This window comes from Dipteris shenzhenensis, chromosome 22 (assembly GCF_047967505.1).
Source record: "Dipteris shenzhenensis isolate YYH24624 ecotype China chromosome 22, Dip_SZ_1.0, whole genome shotgun sequence".
NCBI classification, from domain to species: Eukaryota; Viridiplantae; Streptophyta; class Polypodiopsida; order Gleicheniales; family Dipteridaceae; genus Dipteris; species Dipteris shenzhenensis.
This window is the reverse complement of record NC_141617.1, coordinates 53,030,045-53,050,589: the sequence shown is the minus strand read 5'-3', so window position 1 is coordinate 53,050,589 and position 20,545 is coordinate 53,030,045. Positions and strand designations below refer to the sequence as shown.

Here is a 20,545-nt window from a genome sequence, read left to right as displayed (position 1 = left end):
GGAGCATTGCAATATTACACTTGCATGAAGAAGGCAATCATGGATCAATGCATGTGAGTTTGAGGTGTTCATAAGTATGTGGACCATGCGTTCTAGTCCTGTAGTGTTTGGATGCATTTCGAACATTTTCACAACTAATTCTCTGCAAGGTGGCAACCATGAGGAGAGGGGAGGTGCGAGGAGAGGGGGAGTGGAAGTATGATGCATCATATCCCCTCCCAACCTTCTTTATCTATGTATGTGTAGTCGTAACTCATGCATTTGTTTTTTCACCTCCTCTCGCTTCCATCCCTTCCTCTCTTTTGCAGCATAGCCTCCTCTTGATTTCTTGGCATGGTTGCTAGGAAGCACCATTGTGCCTAGCAACCATACAGTTGTCCCTTTGTGTGTGTGTGTGTGTGTGTGTGTGTGTGTGTGTGTGTGTGTGTGTGCAAACACACACACACAAAGGGACAACTGTATGGTTGCTAGGCACAATGGTGCTTCCTAGATGCCAAGAAATCAAGAGGAGGTTATGCTGCAAAAGAGAGGAAGGGATGGAAGCGAGAGGAGGTGAAAAAGCAAATGCATGAGTTACGACTACACATACATAGATAAAGAAGGTTGGGAGGGGATATGATGCATCATACTTCCACTCCCCCTCTCCTCGCACCTCCCCTCTCCTCATGGTTGCCACCTTGCAGAGAATTAGTTGTGAAAATGTTCGAAATGCATCCAAACACTACAGGACTAGAACGCATGGTCCACATACTTATGAACACCTCAAACTCACATGCATTGATCCATGATTGCCTTCTTCATGCAAGTGTAATATTGCAATGCTCCTTCCAAGTCAAATGTCAGGACATGGTTGGAACTCCTGCACTCTTCATCCTAAGCAACAATGTTGAGGTTGTGCATACTTTACTTGTGGACGAGCTGGTTAGCCCCATAGAGCTGGCATTGCTTCGCAAGAAAAAAACAAAGACGTCCTATATTCTATGGGATGAGAAGCACGAGTGCTTTGTTAAGTATGGTGAGAACTATGCCACATGCAACTGCAAGAGACGTTGCAATTCATTCTTGCACATGTTCCAAGAGTCCAAGCACTCAATGCAAGCTATTGTCAAGAAAGTCTACAAAAAAAGGAAAGACTTGGAAATTGACCCATCATTCCTCGACAACACAACCTTGGGAACCCAAGTGCACTCCGAGAATCAACCTGAGAAGGAGCATGTGCAACATCCTGTATGATCCCCTTTGCAAGGGGCACATCCATATCCTAAGGAGGAGGAGGCTGATGATGCTCAACATGAGTCGGATCCTGAACTTCTTCAGCAAGAGAAAGATTGGCATGTGATTTTTCTTCCTTCCTTCAGTAATGCTTCGGAGCAGTAAAAGAAGGCTTATCCAGTAAAGCCTTAGCAGACACCGGAGGAGGAGGAGGAGGAGGAGGAGGAGGAGGAGGAGGAACCTTCACAGCTGAAGGAGGAGCAGGAGGAGTGTTCATGGAAGCAGAAGGGCAAGCACGTGCAAAATGACCAACCTGACGACACCGATAACAAGCTGTAGGAAAAGAAGCAAAATGCAGCCTGATGCGCATTGGATGAGCAAATCCCAGATCAACATCCAGAGTAGATGGCACGGGCTGCATCATATCCCATAAAATACAGAGCCTAACATCACAGGTAGCGAGTTCTCCACCATGTACTCTACTCTGAACCTTGGATCCTCCTTCTAACCCTGAACTCCTTCTAAACCCTGGAACCTCCTTCTGAACCCTGGAACCTCCTTCTAACCCTGGACTCCTTCTAAACCCTGGAACCTCCTTCTGAACCCTCGAACCTCCTTCTAACCCTTAAACTCCTCCTAAAGCCTACAACCCCCAATGAAGGCGAAAGCCTTCATTACCTCAACAAAGATGATTTACGTTTCCTTTACACATGCATGCACTTTGTTTGCTTACCACACTTAAGCCTACGTCTCTCACCGGAACACGACTCGAGGTCCTAAGCTACACATATACTACAACCGACAATCCCAATATATCTGTAGGTGACAAAAAGCCTCGGAACCCTGCAAACATAGATTACCCAGCTCTTCGTACGATAGCAGTAGGAAAGAGCCAACAGCTACAAAATGTAGTTTGCAAGCTACCCGTGATGTTAGGCTCTGTATTTTATGGGATATGATGCAGCCCGTGCCATCTACTCTAGATCTTGATCTGGGATTTGCTCATCCAATGCGCATCAGGCTGCATTTTGCTTCTTTTCCTACAGCTTGTTATCGGTGTCGTCAGGTTGGTCATTTTGCACGTGCTTGCCCTTCTGCTTCCATGAACACTCCTCCTGCTCCTCCTTCAGCTGTAAAGGTTACTCCTTCTCCTCCTCCTCCGGTGTCTGCTAAGGCTTTACTGGATAAGCCTTCTTTTACTGCTCCGAAGCATTACTGAAGGAAGGAAGAAAAATCACATGCCAATCTTTCTCTTGCTGAAGAAGTTCAGGATCCGACTCATGTTGAGCATCATCAGCCTCCTCCTCCTTAGGATATGGATGTGCCCCTTGCAAAGAGGATCATACAGGATGTTGCACATGCTCCTTCTCAGGTTGATTCTCGGAGTGAAGCTGACATGCTGAGTCCTGCTTATGCTAGAGTCTTCTTCTGTTCGGGATGCAGATGTGCCATTTTCACTGGATTCTTTTCATCCCATGTTACAACAGGTTTTTGACCTTGTGATTCCGAAATTTCGGGTGCCCGCCTATATTAAGAAGAATCACAAGGGCAAAAAACAGCTTGTTTTTATTGATGGTGTGGTTTCTACACTGCATCAGTTTTTACAAAGCAATAATCTGAAGCTAGAGGATGTTGTGTTTCATCCTCCTCCAGCTTGATATGTAACTTTTTACTTAGCTGCCTCATGACTTTTGCTCTAAGGCTTTACTTGTAAATTTTTCCTTTGTACTTATTGGTGGGTTTTTAGCTCTTTTTTGGGGTTTCCCACACAGAAATACAAGATTTCACCAAAAAAGAAGTGTGTGGTTGGTTGTGTGATAGGAAAAATCCCTGACTGTCCTTGGGTTTCCCATTTGTTAATGGATTGGAAACATATCCTTTCCCACTTGGATTGGCATGGCAGTGATTCCTTGCAGGGCAACTCTTTCAGAGCTGAAAGTATACATTGGTCTAGAGTGTTTGCCCTTCCTTTGGCTTTGCAGGAGCCTCGACGTTCGTATTTTCTGAGTCTCAAGGGGATTCATTTGGTTCAGGATGTTGATGATGATGCTGGATTTCCCCCTACTTTTCCTTTCGCCGCTGCCAAATTTGGCCTTGGAATGCATTATCGTCCACTTTGGCATAAGATTACTTTGATGCTCCGACCTTTTCAACCGGTTCCTCCATTGCATCTAAAGGATCATCTTCAAGACTGGACACTTTCTTCTGTGGGCTTGTCATGCCGTCCTCTACAATTTGCACATATTACTATCTCTTCTCTTTATAAAGTTCTACTTCCTCCACCATTTATCTCGCAAAAGGCAAATTAGGTTTGGCATCTTAATCGTCCTATAAAATGGTGGCAGAAACGTTTGAGACAAATTTGGCATTCTAAGATTCCTCTCCGTCGACAAGTTTTCTTGTGGAGAGTTTTGTTGGGTGTTCTTCCTCATAGACAACTCTTGGCACGACGACATATTGCTTCCTCTATTTGTCGCAGATGTCTGGCTCCGAGAGAGACTGTGCCTGATCTCTTTTGGCATTGTCCTTCCTCTTGTGCTTCCTTGGACTTTCTTGGGCAGATTTTGAGAGCTCGGTTTCCTTAGATTGCTTTTGGCAAGTTCTTCTGGCTTTTTTATGTACATCCACCCAAACAGGAGTTTGATTTCTTTTTTGTTTGGGTTCGGTACTGGGCACTCTGGACTCTCTAGAAGGATCACAATCATAGGGTCTTTGGTGATCCTGTTTTTTCCAATTTCTCTTTCTTCAGACACTCTTTGCAGCAATCGCTTTTTGATTGCTTGCAATCTCGTGTCTTTGATCATGATGTATATTTGTCCTACAGTGAGATTTTCTCTTGATGTATTATAGCTCTCCCTTTTTGGGATAGCTTTTTTTGTAATAATATGACTCCACACAAAAAAATAAGTGTGTGTGTGTGATGCTTGGGTTTATTCCATTTGGCCAACTCCTAGCACGTAAACATATTGTTCCCGCTGCTTGTCACAAATGTTTGTGGCTCCAAGGGAATCCTTGCTCACCCTTTTATGGCATTGCCCTATGACTCGTGATTTTCTACTTTCTCTACAATGGCGTCTCTGAGCCCGGTTTCTTATAGCTTGCTTTGGCAAGTTCTTTTGGCTTTCGGGCTTTACCCACGTAGGCCCGACTTTGATCTTTTCTTTGCTTGGGTTCGATACTGGGGATTCTAGACTCTATGGAAAGACATAAATCATAGAGTCTTCGAATATTCTATTTTTACCAAGTTTCACTACTTCCAAATGTCACTCGGGCAATCTTTCTATGATTTGTCTGAGTTCATCAGATAGATTACTCTATTTACTTGTCTTACAATGAAATCTTTTGATATTGTAGTTGCATGTCCCCTCTTTGGGACAGCTTCTTGTAATATAATATACATGGATTTCACCCCCAAAAAAAGTGTGCCCGTGCGCATTGTCTTGGAGACCTTCCTTTGGCCCAATTGGAAGTTTTTTTTTAGTGCTTTTAGTTTTGACTAGTAGCTGTTCCATTGTGGGACAGCTTTGAATGTACATTCTTCTTAATGAAATGTTTCTTTTACCCCCCTCCCCCAAAAAAAAGTGTGTGTGTACATATATATAGATATCCATATGTGTGCTTAGGCAATATGTATATGTGAATTAGTTTGGGGGCAAGGGGTGCGCAAGTGCGTCCACACACATACATACATGATAATAATTATAAATATGTACTTATGAGTATCTGTACACATACTCTATATGACACAATTGTAATAGTGGGTCGTCGGTATGTTTTCTTTTTGTGCGGGCCGGCTTTGGGGGGGGGGGGAGCATTGCACACTAGAGTCATAGAATTTGTCTCTGCTGGGAACCTCATGAGTTATATCCCAATCCTCAGGCAAGCACTTAATGGGAAACATGAATAATTACATTGAGGAATGTGGAATTCCAAAGGAGAGAATCAATCCACATTTAAAACTTGCAACTCAGGGGCCTTACTTACCGTCAGATTAAGATAAACATTTTTCAACTAACCTTTTCCTTCTGGAAATCAGATGTGTAAGATCCAATAACCACAAGTCGGACGTCAGTCTTATCAAGTTGCTCTAGCTTCTTGTAGTGCTCAATATTACCCATGATAGACTTCTCAACATCCTTGACCAACAGTATAAGCGGTTCCTTCGATGCCTCCAGACTCAAAAGCTGCAGAACACAACACAGCTGCATGAACACATGGTATCTCTGGCTATCTACACCACAACATAAACTCTTTAAGCACATATAAGAGAACTGCTGACTCACATCAATTAGGGATTCCAAGATCAGCTTGTCTGCATCTTCTCCATGAAAGTGCTCCAACCGAAGCTCTGACACTGCATGAGAGATTTGTTGCCAGCTGTCAAGCACACAACGAATAACCCTGAGCAAAACTACACCCTCACCAACCCAAGTAATGAGCCAACTCCTGGACATAGCCTTATCTACACCATACAGTTCCTATGACACAGTAAGTGAATAGAAAAAGAAGGATGATTGCCCTGGCTAAATGCAGAAATGCTTACCGTTACAAAAAAATCCATGGCCGTCTTCACAGAGATCAACAAGGTTATTGCCCCCATAAACTGGCTTGTCAAAGCGTACACCTACTTTATTAATGTTCTCTTCCAACACCAATAACACTCGGCCCTTCAAGCCAATTGTAGGTCCCTTGCTTCTTTATGTCAAAACAATGTGTCAATATGATATCAAACAAAAATATGTCACAAATGTTAGAAAGCAAATAATATAAAATTGGACCATGACCCGTAAAATCAGAGGTGCATGAAAAAGCTTGTACATCACTACATAAACAAGGTTTTAAAAATCTAACAAAGTTAGACAATTTTCACTGACAAAGCTGACTTAACAGAATAGTCTCGCACTAAACAAAGTGAATGATGCTGAATTTGCTCCCTGCTCAGAAGTTCCAGACCTAGCTACATTGAAAAATACTCCAACTAAGCCATGTGGTAGACGAATCAGCATAGACCCCACGCTCAAATTTTCAATTTCTCGATCTCTATGAAAAATACCCTGACTGAGCCAAAGTGAGCCATGTGGTAGCCGAATAGTATAGATCCCACGCTCAAATTTTCAATTCTCAACGTCTGAAAATTTTCAACCCAACCATCACTCATATGCCCATTAACAAAATAAAAACTAAAACCACCTGTCACAGATCCAAACTAACGGATATTTGTTGAGAACTTGATGTACTAGTGTCTCTCATACCACAAAGACCATAAAGTTAGCAAAACATATGTGATGAATATTCATCTGAATTCTGGCCAATGCAATTACATCTTCCACGCATGGCCCTTGGGCAGTTCAGGGTCCCTGGATTGAGATGAGATGTTACATAAGACGACATGGGGAGCAGACACACAAAGGGACAAGATATGCATTGGTATGTTGTCTGATTGAGCTCAGATTAGAGACACACATCATCTTCAGGTGTACATTATCTTATGCAAACAGGGCACAAGCACTAATATTGCCTTTGAGATAGTCAGAAGTCCCTAATCTATTTCATCCACCACCCAGACCAGGAGTAGTAGATATCTTGGTATGCTTGATAAACTATCACTTTCATCATCTGCTTGTAGCAGTCTGCTTGTCAAGTAGATGCCCCAAGCTCTTGAATCATAGACTTCATGCCAGCCTCCACAGCTAGGGAGGTTTGTTGCTTTCGATCCCATTGACCCCCACACACGGAATGCCCAAGGGTGAGGATGCAAGACCAATGAGTCACAAAGTACTCGAGAGGCATCCTGCGCAATGGCTATCATGGTCCTCCTTGGACCAACATCAGAGGTGAGTCGTGACCTTTACCACTGGTCAGACCACAATGAGGATGGGGACCAGACAGGGAGCAATCTGCCCATTGCAAAAGGCCCACCCTGTCTTTTGACAGTTACTCACAAATAGAGAGAGGATCACATCTTCCTTTCCCCTTCTTTGCAATGCGCATGTGCGCACACACACATACAAAGAGTCAGTCTGAGTGTGATTCCAACTGCTTCTTGAGCAGTCGGAATCACATTCCTTCCAATCCATGCTCCCCCTCTCTCCCTCTTCGATCAAATTGTGTACTTTATGTTAGATATGCTCAATGCCCCACCCTCTTGGTAACCACCAGTGGTCCAAGGTGCTCAAGTTGTAAGGCCCCCATATGAGGAGAAGCTGTGTGTGAGCCCAGGACACGGGATGGATCCTGACTTGCATGTCAAATGAGGTCTGTCAATGAGACAATTGATGGTAGAAAGGTGATTGTGTGGGAGCCCCTTATTCTTGCTGGAGCCTGGGGGCCAACTGGCCCCCAACTAGGGGGTCTCAGGGGGGCCCGAGGCGACGGTATAGGAAATATTCCCTGAATAGTCCATGGATGACTAGTCGGTTCCACTGACTAGGTCGACTGGTCGGCTCCACCGACTAGGTCGACTGGTCAACTCCACTGACTACGTTGATCCAACTACCGCCCTCATAGCAATAAAGAGGCGACCTCCCCAATCCATTGCATCAGATCAGATCTTCCAGCTAGTAGCTCTTCACCTAGTATCTGTCTAGATCGCCATCTAAGCTCCACTGTGGGAGCGCACGGGTGGACGGAGCCATCATCTGTACTACATTAGTATTGAAGGAAAAGTTTATTCCTCTCCAGTTTTCTATGTACTCTTTATTCTTTGTTCAGTTCAGTTTTTGTTCCGCTGCGCAGTGTAATTTAACATGGTATCAGAGCCCCGAAGAATAGAAGAGAGGCGAGGGCTTCAACAGCGTACGGAGTGATGGCAACATGAAGCAGCTCGAGTTCAATAGCTACTGCTGCACCAACAATCCAGGCGTTGAGGATTCACCCACCAGCCTTCACTGAAGGCAAGCTAGATGGTACGAACTACACTCTGTGGAAGTTTAAAATTACTGCTATTCTGGATTCATATGAGCTTCTCGAGACAATACTAGGGACTGACCCAGAACCACAAGGAACCCCCAACCCAGCAAATCCGGGGAGTACGATACCTCCTAATGCCGACCTTCTACGAGCTTGGAAATGCAAGAACACAAATGCTCTGTGTGCCCTAGTTACAAGTACTACTAATAGTGTTTTGACCTTGATTCAGCATACATCTAAGGCAACTGTGGCCTGGAACATATTGAAGAGTCAGTATGAGACGCGGAAGCAGACAAGGATCAAGAACCTGAAGAATCAGCTCGCAGCTGAGAAGTTTAATGAAGGAGAGACAGCAGAGGTGTTCATAACCTGAATCAAGAATCTGTGTGACCAGATGGATGGTGTTAGGATACAAAAGACTAGCGAGGAGCTAGCTCGGCAGTGTCTCTGGATATGTCCACCAAGGTTGATGGACTGGTAACAGCGCTTAACACTCACGTGAGACCCCAACCATTGTCATTTGAGGAGTTCTGTGCTTTACTTATGGAGGAGGAATTGAGGCTTAAAGCTCAAGATGGAGACAGCAATGGGAATGCTGCGTTCTCTGCCACTGCGAAAGGCAAAGGTGGTTCCACCACCAAAGGCGAGTCCTCTACTAGTGGTGACAAAAAGAAGAAGGGCGGCAAGAAGGAGTTTCAAAGAGAATGCTTCTACTGCAAGAAGAAGGACCATATGATTGCAGATTGTCGGGTCAAGAAAGCTGATGAAAAGAATGGTAGCCTAAAGAAGACAGATAAGGGGAAAGAGATAGCTAACACAGCGGAAGCAGAGTTGGATCTATTTCTCGCCATTGAGAAAGAGTGTTCCTCAGTTCAAGAAGCTTCAACCACTAATTGATGGGTGTTGGATAGTGGTGCCTCCCATCACATGACCTGCAAGAAGGGTCTATATTATTCCATGCAGCCTCTACGGAAACCCATCACCGTGACGGTTGGTAATAACGCAAAATGCCTTGCTGAGGGTACAGATACAGTTTCATTTGTTTCTGTAAATGGAGATGTTAAGAAACTATCTAATGTGTTGTATGTTCCATTTGTTTATGTAAATGGAGATGTTAAGAAACTATCTAATGTGTTGTATGTTCCACGAATCTAGAGAAATTTGCTATCAGTGGCTTCCATAACTGACCTTGACAATGAGGTGAGGTTCAACAAGACAGGAGCAAAAATTCTGGATAGTGCAGGCAATCTTGTTGGCACAGGAGTAAGGAGGAACAACCTGTATGAGCTAAGTGCTCTTACAACCACCGCTGGAGTGGGCACAAGCAGACTTTGGCATGAAAGATTAGGCCACATCGGATTTACAGTGCTGAAGGAGATGTAGAAGCAAGGTATGGTTGCTCACTTACCTGCAGTCGCAAAAATCAAAGAACTGTGTGAAGCTTGCATGATGGGCAAGCAACAGAGAAAGGCATTCCCACAAGAAAGCAAGAATAGAGCAAATGCTCCTCTAGAGTTGGTGCATGTTGACTTGTGCGGTAAGATGCCTACACAGGCCTTGGGAGGATCTTCCTATTTTTTATTGATTGTCGACGACTATAGTAGGAAAATGTAGGTGTACTTTCTTCGCAAAAAGGCTCAAGCTTTTGGTAAATTTAAAGAATGGCTACAGCTTGTTGAAAATGAAACAGGGAGAAAAGTGCAGAAAATCAAATCGGATGGTGGTGGTGAGTTTGTTTCTATAGAGTTTGGAGATTTTTGCAAGAGCAAAGGGATCAAGCGACAAACGACGACACCACATACGCCTCAGCAAAATTCAATTGTTGAACGTCAAATGCGGACCACGGTGGAGATGGGGAGTTGTATGTTGAAAGGTGTTGGACTGCTAAACTACTTTTGGGCTGAGGCTGTCAATACTGCGGTTTATATCCTTAATCGCAGCTATACAAAGGCACTCAAAGGTAAAACACCACATGAGGCTTACAGCGGTAAGAAGCCATCTGTCTCCCACTTCAGAACGTTTGGGTGTGAATGCTATGCGCATGTACTATGCGCATGTACCAGACAAAGAGAGAAACAAGCTACAACCAAAAAGCACCAAATGTATCTTCTTAGGCTATTGTGATGAGAAGAAAGCCTATAAGTTGTATGACCAAGAGGCAAAGAAGATCATAGCGAGCCGCAATGTGGTTTCAGGGAGCAGCCACATGCAGTGGAGGCAGAGAAGAGCTCTTCCACTTTATCATCAAGCGAAGAGGTAATTCACTATGGACCTATCCCAAGAGCTATAAAGGAGGAGGAAATATCAGATGATGAAGGTATAAGTCACCAACCTGTTGTTACACCACCGGAAAAGCCATTGCCGCAATGGGTAAGGCAGCTCTACGACCATGATAACCAGATGCCTATGTCTGTTGAGCAGCATGTAGATGGACCAAGACGGTCTCAGAGAATCGAGGAGCCAAGGAGGGCTGCTGCTCATATAGTCAATATAGCCTTGATGGCTGAGATTATTGCAGAAGTAAAGAAGCCTGCGAGTTTGGAGGAAGCACTTGCAGACCGAGATTGGAAAAACGCTATGCAAGAAGAATATGATAGCATCATGAAGAATGAAACTTGGGAGCTGGTAGATCGACCACCTAACAGAAAGATTATTGGAACCAAGTGGGTTTGGAAGGTACCGATGGGACTTTGGAAAAGTACAAAGCCAGATTGGTTGCACAAGGATTTTTGCATGTTGAAGGGTTTGATTTTCAGGATTCTTTCGCTCCGACTGCCAGAATGACCACTATTCGCACAATACTATCGGTGGCTGCTCATAAAAAGTGGCCAGTTTATCAAATGGATGTTAAATCAGCATTCTTGAATGGTGACCTCAAGGAGGAGGTGTACGTGGCTCAGCCACCTGGGTTTGAGACCCCCCATTTTGAGAACAAGATATGTAAGCTGAACAAGATATGTAAGCTGAAGAAGGCTCTGTACGGGCTGAAACAGGCCCCAAGAGCATGGTACCAACGGATAGACAAATTCTTTCATAAATTAAACTTCAAAAGATGTGCCTCAAATGCTAACTTGTATGTGTATAGGAAAGGTGAAAAATCTGCTATTATTGTTCTATATGTGGATGATCTCCTTATTACAGGTGACTATGAAGACATGATTCAGTAGACAAGAGAAGCGTTGAGCACTGAGTTTGAGAAGCGTCTAGACTTAGGCTTGATGCACTGCTGTTTGGGGATTGAAGTCTAGCAAGAGCCAGGCAAGATCTTCACCTCTCAACAGAAATATGCAAGGGAGATCTTGAAGGCATTTGGTATGTCCGAGTGCAAGGAGATAGCTACACCTATGGAGGTAAATGCGAGGTTGTCTATGAAGCATGCCTCACCACCAGCAAACATCGGGAGGTACAAGAAGTTGGTCGGCAATCTCATCTATCTATGCAACACCAGACTAGACATCAGTTTTGCTGTTACGTTTTGAGCAGGTTCTCCAATAAGCCCCAGGAGAATCATTGGAATGCAGGGATGCAGGTGCTCAGGTATGTGAAGGGCACTCTTGATTATGGCATCACCTATGGTACGGGCACTTCCTTGGCTAGTCATTGTGACTCAGATTGGGCTGGAGATGTTGATTCCACGAAATCGGTTTCTAGATATTGTTTCTCTTTAGGTTCAGGTATATTCTCTTGGATCAGTAAGAAACAACTAACAGTGGCATTGCCTTCTACCAAGGCTGAGTACAAAGCAGCATGTTTTGCTGCATGTGAAGCAGTGTGGCTGAGGAGGATCTTATGGCACATGGGAGTGCAAGAGGATGAGGCAACTGTGCTAAGGTGCGACAATCAAAGTTGCATGGCCATTGCTAAAAATCCAGTGTTTCATGCGCGCATAAAACATATAGAGATTCAGTATCACTATGTAGGTGATTTGATCGAGGACGAGATAGTGGAATTGGTCTTCTGTCCAACAGAGCAAAATAAAGCAGATATCTTCACCAAGGCACTCGGGAACGATCAACTTCAGAGTCATCTTCAGAGACTCGGCATTAGTTCACCTACGGGTGGACATTAAGGGGGGTGTTAGATATGCTCAATGCCCCACCCTCTTGGTAACCACCAGTGGTCCAAGGTGCTCAAGTTGTAAGGCCCCCATATGAGGAGAAGCCATGTGTGAGCCCAAGACACTGGATGGATCTTGACTTGCATGTCAAATGAGGTCTATCAATGAGACCGTTGATGGTAGAAAGGTGTTTATGTGGGAGCCCCTTATTCTTGCTGGGGCCTAGGGCCAGCAGTCCCCTGGTGGGCGTTCGGGGACGAGAGCCCCCGAGGCGACGGTATAGGAAACATTCCCTGAATTGTTATGCTCTAGCCGGGATAGCATGACCTCGGATAGATCGGTGGGCATTTTCTCTTAGATGACCAACTTTTGTAATAGTTAATGTGCGTAATTGAAATGGTCAAGAGAAGTAACTGCCAAGGTCCTAGGTGAGGGCGGAATGGCATTGACTAGATAGTTCTGAGTGCTAAGGCCTAGGTGCACCTAAATGTGCAATAATGCCAAGGGGCAAGTGGTTTTTAATGTGCCCCAAGAGAGGGGTAAAAAGGTGCACCAAGTGGAGAGGCTATAATGATGACATTTGGCAAGGAGAACTATCTAGGGAATTGAGGGTCTCATGGATAAGTATGAAGGAAAATAACGAAGGAATATACGTATCTGACGATTTACTATCCTTGAGAATTTGGCTGGGTGGAATAATCGTATGCCATCGTCCGTGAGTTGTATCCACGTATGAAATAGAGCTTCGTAAATTAGAGATAGAGTTTTTGACAATTGGTATCAGAGCTCAGGATCAGGCCCTTTCTTAAGGGGCTGACAATCCAGGACAAAGCCTAGTGCTTGGAAGGTGTGCGTTGTTTTCAATTGTCCGGGAAGTGCTACGCAAGATGATCACTAGGTTGACGGGCAAGACGGAGAATCCTGCGACCAACGACGAGCTCCGTAAAGGTCACAAAGCGTGGTCATGAGGCGTTTGCAGGCGACGAAAGCCGTGCCCTTTCTGAGAACAGGCTCTGATATTGGGAGGTCACAGAAGAACTAAAGAGCCGTCGCAAATTCCAGACTTGACATGGCATCAAAGATAAACGGAACTGATCGGCGCTAGGTGAGGCTACGTAGAGATCGACGGAAAGCTGACATGCTGAATGGGAAAATGGCCACCGTGGCCTACGAAGCCTGTGCGTGAAGGGACTAGGTGGACAGACAGCAGGCGGCGAAGATATCGCGACTGGTCGAGGGGGATAAGCCGTCCAAGAGAGGGGTAAAAGAAAGCAGGCTCGGAGCAACCGCCGGCACCCCTGCGTGCGCAAATAAAGGGCGACTCTGGAGATGCAGGTCTATTGCTGAGGCAACGCCAGCCTTGGCTCCGCAACGTCTGATTACTTCATCGTGAGCTTTGTGCTGCAGTAACCGCTATTGAAGAGATCAACCACTGAGCAGAATTGCGACGTGCATAATTCAAAGTGATGCCAGCACCTGTGTGACTTTTCTGAGAGCATAGGAGAGAGAAAAGCTTAGGCTGGGCCTAACCTTGGTATCACGTAAGACAGCGCAGAGGTGACGTGATCCGTCGAATCGTTTGAAGAGGAGAAATCAGGGAGCCCTTTCTTTCCATGTAGTTTTTTCTGTTTTTCATATGTCCTGTTATTTCTGCACCGTCGAAAAGAAAAAAAAAAAACCCAGGAAAGCAGAATAGAAGTGAAGGGTGTATATATTGGTTATTTGGGTTTTAGATAAGACTGAAAAAAAAAAAAAATCCCATCTTCCATTGTGAAACTATGGAGGCAGAAGGGCAGAATTCAAGGGTGAATCCTAGTGAGTCTAGAGTGCAGTCTACACAACAGATGTCACATCAGGCAGCACCTACTTTGATTGGTAGGATTTCGATATTAGAGGATGCTTTACAGCAGATTATGAACCAGCAGCTACAAGTGAATGCTGGTCAAATCAGGGAGATGGTGCAAGCCTTGTCGGCTAGACCGTCTAGGATTGATAAGGGCAAAGCTCCAGCAGAGCCAGAGCCCAGTATACATTCCTTAGAGCGCGCAAGGGTCAAAGTGCCCAATATCGCTAATTATAGACCGGAGAAGTACGCTGGTCGGATGACCGAGCGCAACTCTGATGTGATCGAGGTTTGGTTACACAAGTGGGAAGAAGCCTTCGCCATTTGTGAAATTAGATCCGATCTAAAGAAAATCCGCGAGGCCACACACCTGTTTATTGAGGCAGCGGACAGATGGTGGATAAAGCAACAGAAGGATCAAGTTGCTCCAACCACCTGGGAAGGGTTTAAAGCTGAATTTAAGAAACACTTTCTTCCACCTGATGAAGAATCCCGAGCTTGGGATGCTTATAGAAATCTTCGTCGGAGGAGTCTGTCAGTGGCAGAGTACACTGACAAATTCAGGGAATGTGTCATGAAAATAACAGACCCTCTCCCTATGTCGGTTCAGTTAAAAGACTATATCTATGGACTGAACGACAAGATCAAAATGGAAGTTCGGGCTAAATATGTGACTACACTAGATGAATCTATAGCAGTAGCCCTGAACTATGAGGATGCCAGAGGCAGATCTGGTGGATTTGTGCAGGCAAGGACTCAGTATGAGCACCCGAGAAAAGGGGGATTTCAGAGGAAATGGATTTCAAAGACAAGTGTCTCGCAGCCAAGTGGCCAAACCAAGCAGGTGAAGCCGGTTGAGGGACCAGTAAAAACAAGTACCACCGTTGGGGTGAAAAGGAAAATAACTCCAATGGCAGCCCGGGCTTGGTCAAAGTCCTCGTTGACCCCTGAACAAAAAGAGAAAGCTAGAAAAGAAGGATTGTGCTTCGGCTGCCTTCAGCGACATCAGTGGAAGGATTGTCCACTAAATAAAGACCGTCGCACGGCTAATATGATAATATATGAATGCGACGTAGAAATGCAGGAGAGTCCCAATGCGGAACATATGCAGATGCAACTGGCAGGACCTTCTCAAAGGTTAGTACCTTGTTTGTTATGTGTATCTGTTGCTAAGTTAGTGACGAGTGCACCTGATAACATTCTATCTCAGCCCGCAGCAACGGGGTATACGGCCTTTAATGATACGGAGTTAATTAAAATGAAAGGGCAAGTGGCCAGTCATGATGTCATTGTGTTGTTTGACTCGGCGTCAAGTCACAATGTGATTAACTCCAAGCTCGTGAAGAGGCTGAAGTTAAAGACAAGTCCATCTGACTATGCGTATACAGTCAGGATGGCCGATGGAAGTTCAACTGAAGTATGGGACCAAAGGGTTACCCAGATTCAGGACTATGCTGAGAAGCTTGATTTTCAAATGATCAAGCTTGCTCATGCAGATATAGCCCTGGGTATGGCATGGCATTCTAAGAAGAATCCAGCCATTGATTGGAAAAAGCACGTATATCAGTTCAAGATGAATGATGTGCTTTATGTATTGCGAGGTGAAAAAGATATACCTCAAGGACCGTTGGTTTCCGTGATGGAAATCAGAAAGGCTCAAGTAGAGCTTTTATTCCTTTGCACAGCATCGGTAGAGCAGGTGGATGAGTCTTCGGCTAGCACTGATGTTACGCAAAGTGGTGAGATGGCCAAGCTGGCTAATCTTATAACAGAGGAGTTCTCTGAATGTTTTAGGGATGAACTACCTTATGGGTTACCTCCAGAGCGGAAAGTTCAACATAAGATTGAACTGATCCCGGGGGCAGAACCTGTAAATAGACCTCCCTATCGAATGAGTTTTACTGAAGAAGTGGAGGTGCGTAGACAATTGGAAGAATACCTCAAGTTGGGGCAGATTCAACCAAGTTTCTCACCTTTTGCTTCGCCAGTGATATTAAAGAAGAAAAAGGATGATACGTTTCGCCTCTGTATAGATTACAGAGCATTGAATAATATCACTGTTAAGCATAGGTATCCGATGGCTCGGATTGATGATTTGCTAGATGCATTACATGGAGCCGTGATTTTCAGTAAGATAGATCTTAAGTGTGGCTACCATCAAATCCGGATTAGAGCCGAGGATGTGCATAAAACCGCTTTTAGAAGCAGGTTTGGTCATTGAGTTTTTGGTAATGCCCTTCGGACTTACTAATGCTCCAGCGACCTTCGTCATGCTTATGAACGATTTACTACGTCCGTATATCGGAAAGTTCGTAGTACATTTCATTGACGATATCCTGATATTCAGTAAAAGTATTACTGAACATCATGAACACTTAAGAGTAGTGTTCAGTACTTTGAGGAAAGCCAGTCTTTATGTGAATAAAAAGAAAACTATACTGTGTATGGTTAGGCTTGAATACTTAGGGTTCATAATTACTCCACAGGGGGTAGAAATGGATCCGAAGAAAGTGGCTGCGATACTAACTTGGCCAATCCCTCAGAGTCTGACCGCGTTGCGATCATTCTTGGGATTTGTCCAGTTTTATAGAAGGCATATCAAAGGATATTCCGGAATAAAGGCATATCAAAGGATATTCCGGAATAGTATCGCCATTGACTGATCTGACCTCAAATAAAGTACCTTTTATTTGGGGACAGAATCAATAGGAAAGTTTTAACACCATAAAACAAGCTGTGGTCACAGGACCGGTGTTAAAAATAGTTGATCCCCAGAAACCGTTGTTCCTGGAAACCGATGCAAGTGGCATTGCGGTAGGAGCAGTCCTCCTTCAAGAGGGAAGGCCAGTAGCCTTTGAAAGCAAGAAGCTTTCTCCCTCTCAAAGGAATTCGCCAACTCATGAATTGGAGTTGTATGTTGTTATCCATGCTTTGAAAACATGGAGACATTATTTGTATGGTTCAGAGTTTTATGTGGATTTAGATCATGATACTCTGAAACATTTTTGTAAACAACCTGACTTGAGGGGCCGCCAAGCTAGGTGGGCAGAGCTCATGCAGGAGTTTAATTTGACGATTCGGTACCGAAGAGGAAAAGACAATAAGGTGGCTGATGCGTTGTCTCGCATTATGCACAACCTGAGTTTCACGGTATTAGAGAGTGCTCTAATGACCGAGATCAGAGAAACTCAAAAGGTGGACGAGTTTGTCCAGAGCTTATGGCCTAAGGCTCATGTGTTAAAACCCGGGGAAAGTGAAAAGGATGACCTGGCATCCAGAAAAGGCCAAACTTATGCAAGATATACCATAAGGGATGGTATGCTAGTTAGAAATGGCAAGGTTGTAGTACCTGATCAGAATAATCTCAGGCTGAGAGTCATTCGACAGTGCCATGATAGCCCGTGTGCGGGACATCCAGGTGTCGAGAAGACCTATGATCTCGTGAAGCGAGATTTCTTTTGGCCAAAGATGAAAAAGCATATTAATGAGTATGTGACACGGTGTTTCTCGTGTCAGGTAAGTAAGGCCGAGCGGGTGAAGCCACCCGGACTTTTACAGCCCTTGGAGATACCACTAAGTAAGTGGGAGAGCATTTCCATGGACTTTATTGTAGGGCTACCTGCAACACAAGGAGGGTATAATTCTATCCTTGTGGTGGTTGATCGTCTAACCAAGATGGCTCACTTCATTCCGACTAAAGAGTCTGTTAGTGCCCCGCAAGTGGCGGATTTGTTCATTAGACATATATTTCGTCTGCATGGATTGCCTAGATCCATAGTGTCAGACAGAGATGTCAGATTTACCGGTCATTTTTGGACAGCGGTATTTGAGACACTAAGGACTGAGTTGGGAATGAGTAGTAGGGATCATCCTGAGACGGATGGTCAGACGGAGAGAGTCAACCAGACTTTAGAGGATATGCTGAGGGCATATGTGTCATTGAGGCAACATACATGGGACAAGTGGTTGCCATTGTTGGAGTTTGCCTACAATGATAGGAAACATTCCTCTACCGGGTTCAGTCCGTTTGAACTGAACTATGGTTATAGACCAGCCAATCCAACTATAGTTGGAGTACCTCAGAAAGTGCCTAGTGCCGCGAACTTTGTAGTTCAGATGCGGGAGATGCTAGCACTTGCGAGAGCTAATATCCGCCAGGCTATGGATAGAGCCAAGATATATGCGGATGAAAATCGGTCTATAAGAGTATTTAAGAAAGGAGAAAAAGTTTTTCTCAGAGTTCCTTCGCACTCGAAGTCGTTGACTTCAGGAGAATGTGCTAAGTTATCACCTCGATACTGTGGGCCGTGGTTAATTCTAAAGAGAATAGGCAATGTAGCCTATAAATTAGAATTGCCACACGGGTGTAAGGTGCACCCGGTTTTTCATGTTTCGCGCTTAAAGAAATTTTTGCATACAGGTGACTCACTAATCGAAGGTGTGGTTTTGTTTCAAGAGATAGAGGATATTGCAAGGCGCCAGCCAACAAGAATCCTGGACCAAGGAACAATGCAAATACGAAATCGGAAGATACCCATGGTGTTGGTTGCATGGCATGGTCAGCCTCTATCGGAAGCTACCTGGGAATCCGTATACCAGTTACGGAGAGCGTTCCCAGATTTCATCATCGAGGACACTGATGCTTGAAGAGGGAAGGAATGTTATGCTCTGGCCGGGATAGCATGACCTCGGATAGATCGGTGGGCATTTTCTCTTAGATGACCAACTTTTGTAATAGTTAATGTGCGTAATTGAAATGGTCAAGAGAAGTAACTGCCAAGGTCCTAGGTGAGGGCGGAATGGCATTGACTAGATAGTTCTGAGTGCTAAGGCCTAGGTGCACCTAAATGTGCAATAATGCCAAGGGGCAAGTGGTTTTTAATGTGCCCCAAGAGAGGGTAAAAAGGTGCACCAAGTGGAGAGGATATATGTGTGCGCTTGGAATAGGAATGCCCTAGGTGAGTCTATATAGTGGGGATCTTTGGGATGGGAAACAAGTGACAATAGAGCAGATCTATGCCAAGCTGGATTTACACCTGGCCTTGTGGACTCATGTGGTACGGGAACGAGGGTTGTGGCCATGGGCACGGCACTGTGCTCAGCTAACTTGTGGCTTGGAGGGTAATTATTTGGTTGGTGAGCTTGCCAGCTCCCCAACATCGTCTTTCAAACGAATCGTGGTTTTGCAGGAGTAGAATCTGGATTACACCCTACCCATCGTGGAACACAAGGGATTACAAGCCCCTGTAGCAGGTTCAGGATTTAGATATGAGTGGAGCTCCATGAGAGCTTGGTTCCAGAGGCAGCTAGGAGTGATCCCAGAGCTCTAGCATATCCGTGACCTGGATTGACAATGCCACAACGGTTGATGCTGTGAATAAACCGACGTTCCAGCTTCTTTCCGGTTGTTTGTGTATGATGCGGAGCACGACCTGAAGGTACAGAAGTGCAGGAACTTGGACCTGAAGCTGACAAACCTCTTCGACTTGTTCCTCGAGATTCTGACTGGAGCTGATAAAGCATCTCTTCAGGAGAATGGGTAGTGTCCCACGGTGGCTCATTGGGAGTGGATACTCGAAAGTAGAGGTCAACTCTCCCCACCTGTTGAGCCCCCCATATGAGGAGGACAAGGGGGAAGTCTTCCAAGTAGGGGGGAGGGATTGAGGGGCTGCCATGTCACCCATGTCAGCTGCACAGGCCAGCACATAGGGCTGGCAAAGGGGGTAGGGCTCAGCCCAGCGAAAGGAATCTGCATAGGTGCCTTACATAGGAGGGTCAGGGTAGCACGTTGACAGACCTGGATGCATGTTGGGTGGCCTACAGATGGGATTTGGCAGAACCCTGCACAGCAAGGGCCCAATCAAGTCAGTTTGAGGGCGAGTCAGCCTGTTCCAGGTCAATAAAACCCAAGGCCTGGTCGACTATTTTGGGGGGCATACAACCCTATAAGATCCCTCCAATGGAAGGCATAGATGTTGCAGAGCAACAAAGAATGTATATGTGAGGCAGCAATCTAACCTGATTTAGCATGCATACCAACACCCTGTTTGGAAAGCAAACATGCATAGACAGTAAGCATATTGACCAGTAACGAGATCCGCTACTAAAGCCTACGAAGCCACACGTGACAGTAGGGAAAGCTCTACGGACGTAGGTGCAGCATACGGACCTGGCTGCTGTTTGCAGCAAGACTATTGGGACAGTTTTGTACTTGATTCTATGCATCTATACATGGGATTTTGACTGTACTATTGTGTGTGTTGGATTTTCTTTCCGGATCTGAAATGTTTCTGGTGGTGTCTAGTATCCTAGCAGTTTAAAATTCCAAATTAGATGACTTGTGTTCGACGTTGGTGATTGATGCAAGGTCATTGTTGTTCTTACAAGTCGTCTGAACTTCAGAGCTATACGTGTTGAGATCTCCCACATGGTATAAGAACTAGTGGGATGTTTTTATTGTGTTTAATAAAACAGTATGCTATTTTAACCCCTTCTTTCGGTCATTTCTTTCCTTTTCTTGGGTA

The 20,545-nt window shown here is 44.9% G+C and overlaps 1 protein-coding gene across 1 annotated transcript in view; it reads right to left on the bottom strand.

Moving 5' to 3' along the window:
* LOC147888282 (uncharacterized) overlaps positions 1 to 20,545 on the bottom strand; it is an 87,042-nt gene that overhangs the window by 48,809 nt on the left and 17,688 nt on the right. The window contains exons 9-11 of the mRNA XM_087393311.1: positions 5,756 to 5,907; positions 5,496 to 5,566; positions 5,229 to 5,396 (exon numbers count right to left, since the gene is read on the bottom strand). Of these exons, the coding sequence (XP_087249437.1) occupies positions 5,229 to 5,396; positions 5,496 to 5,566; positions 5,756 to 5,907 (391 nt within the window). The remainder of the gene's footprint in view (positions 1 to 5,228; positions 5,397 to 5,495; positions 5,567 to 5,755; positions 5,908 to 20,545) is intronic.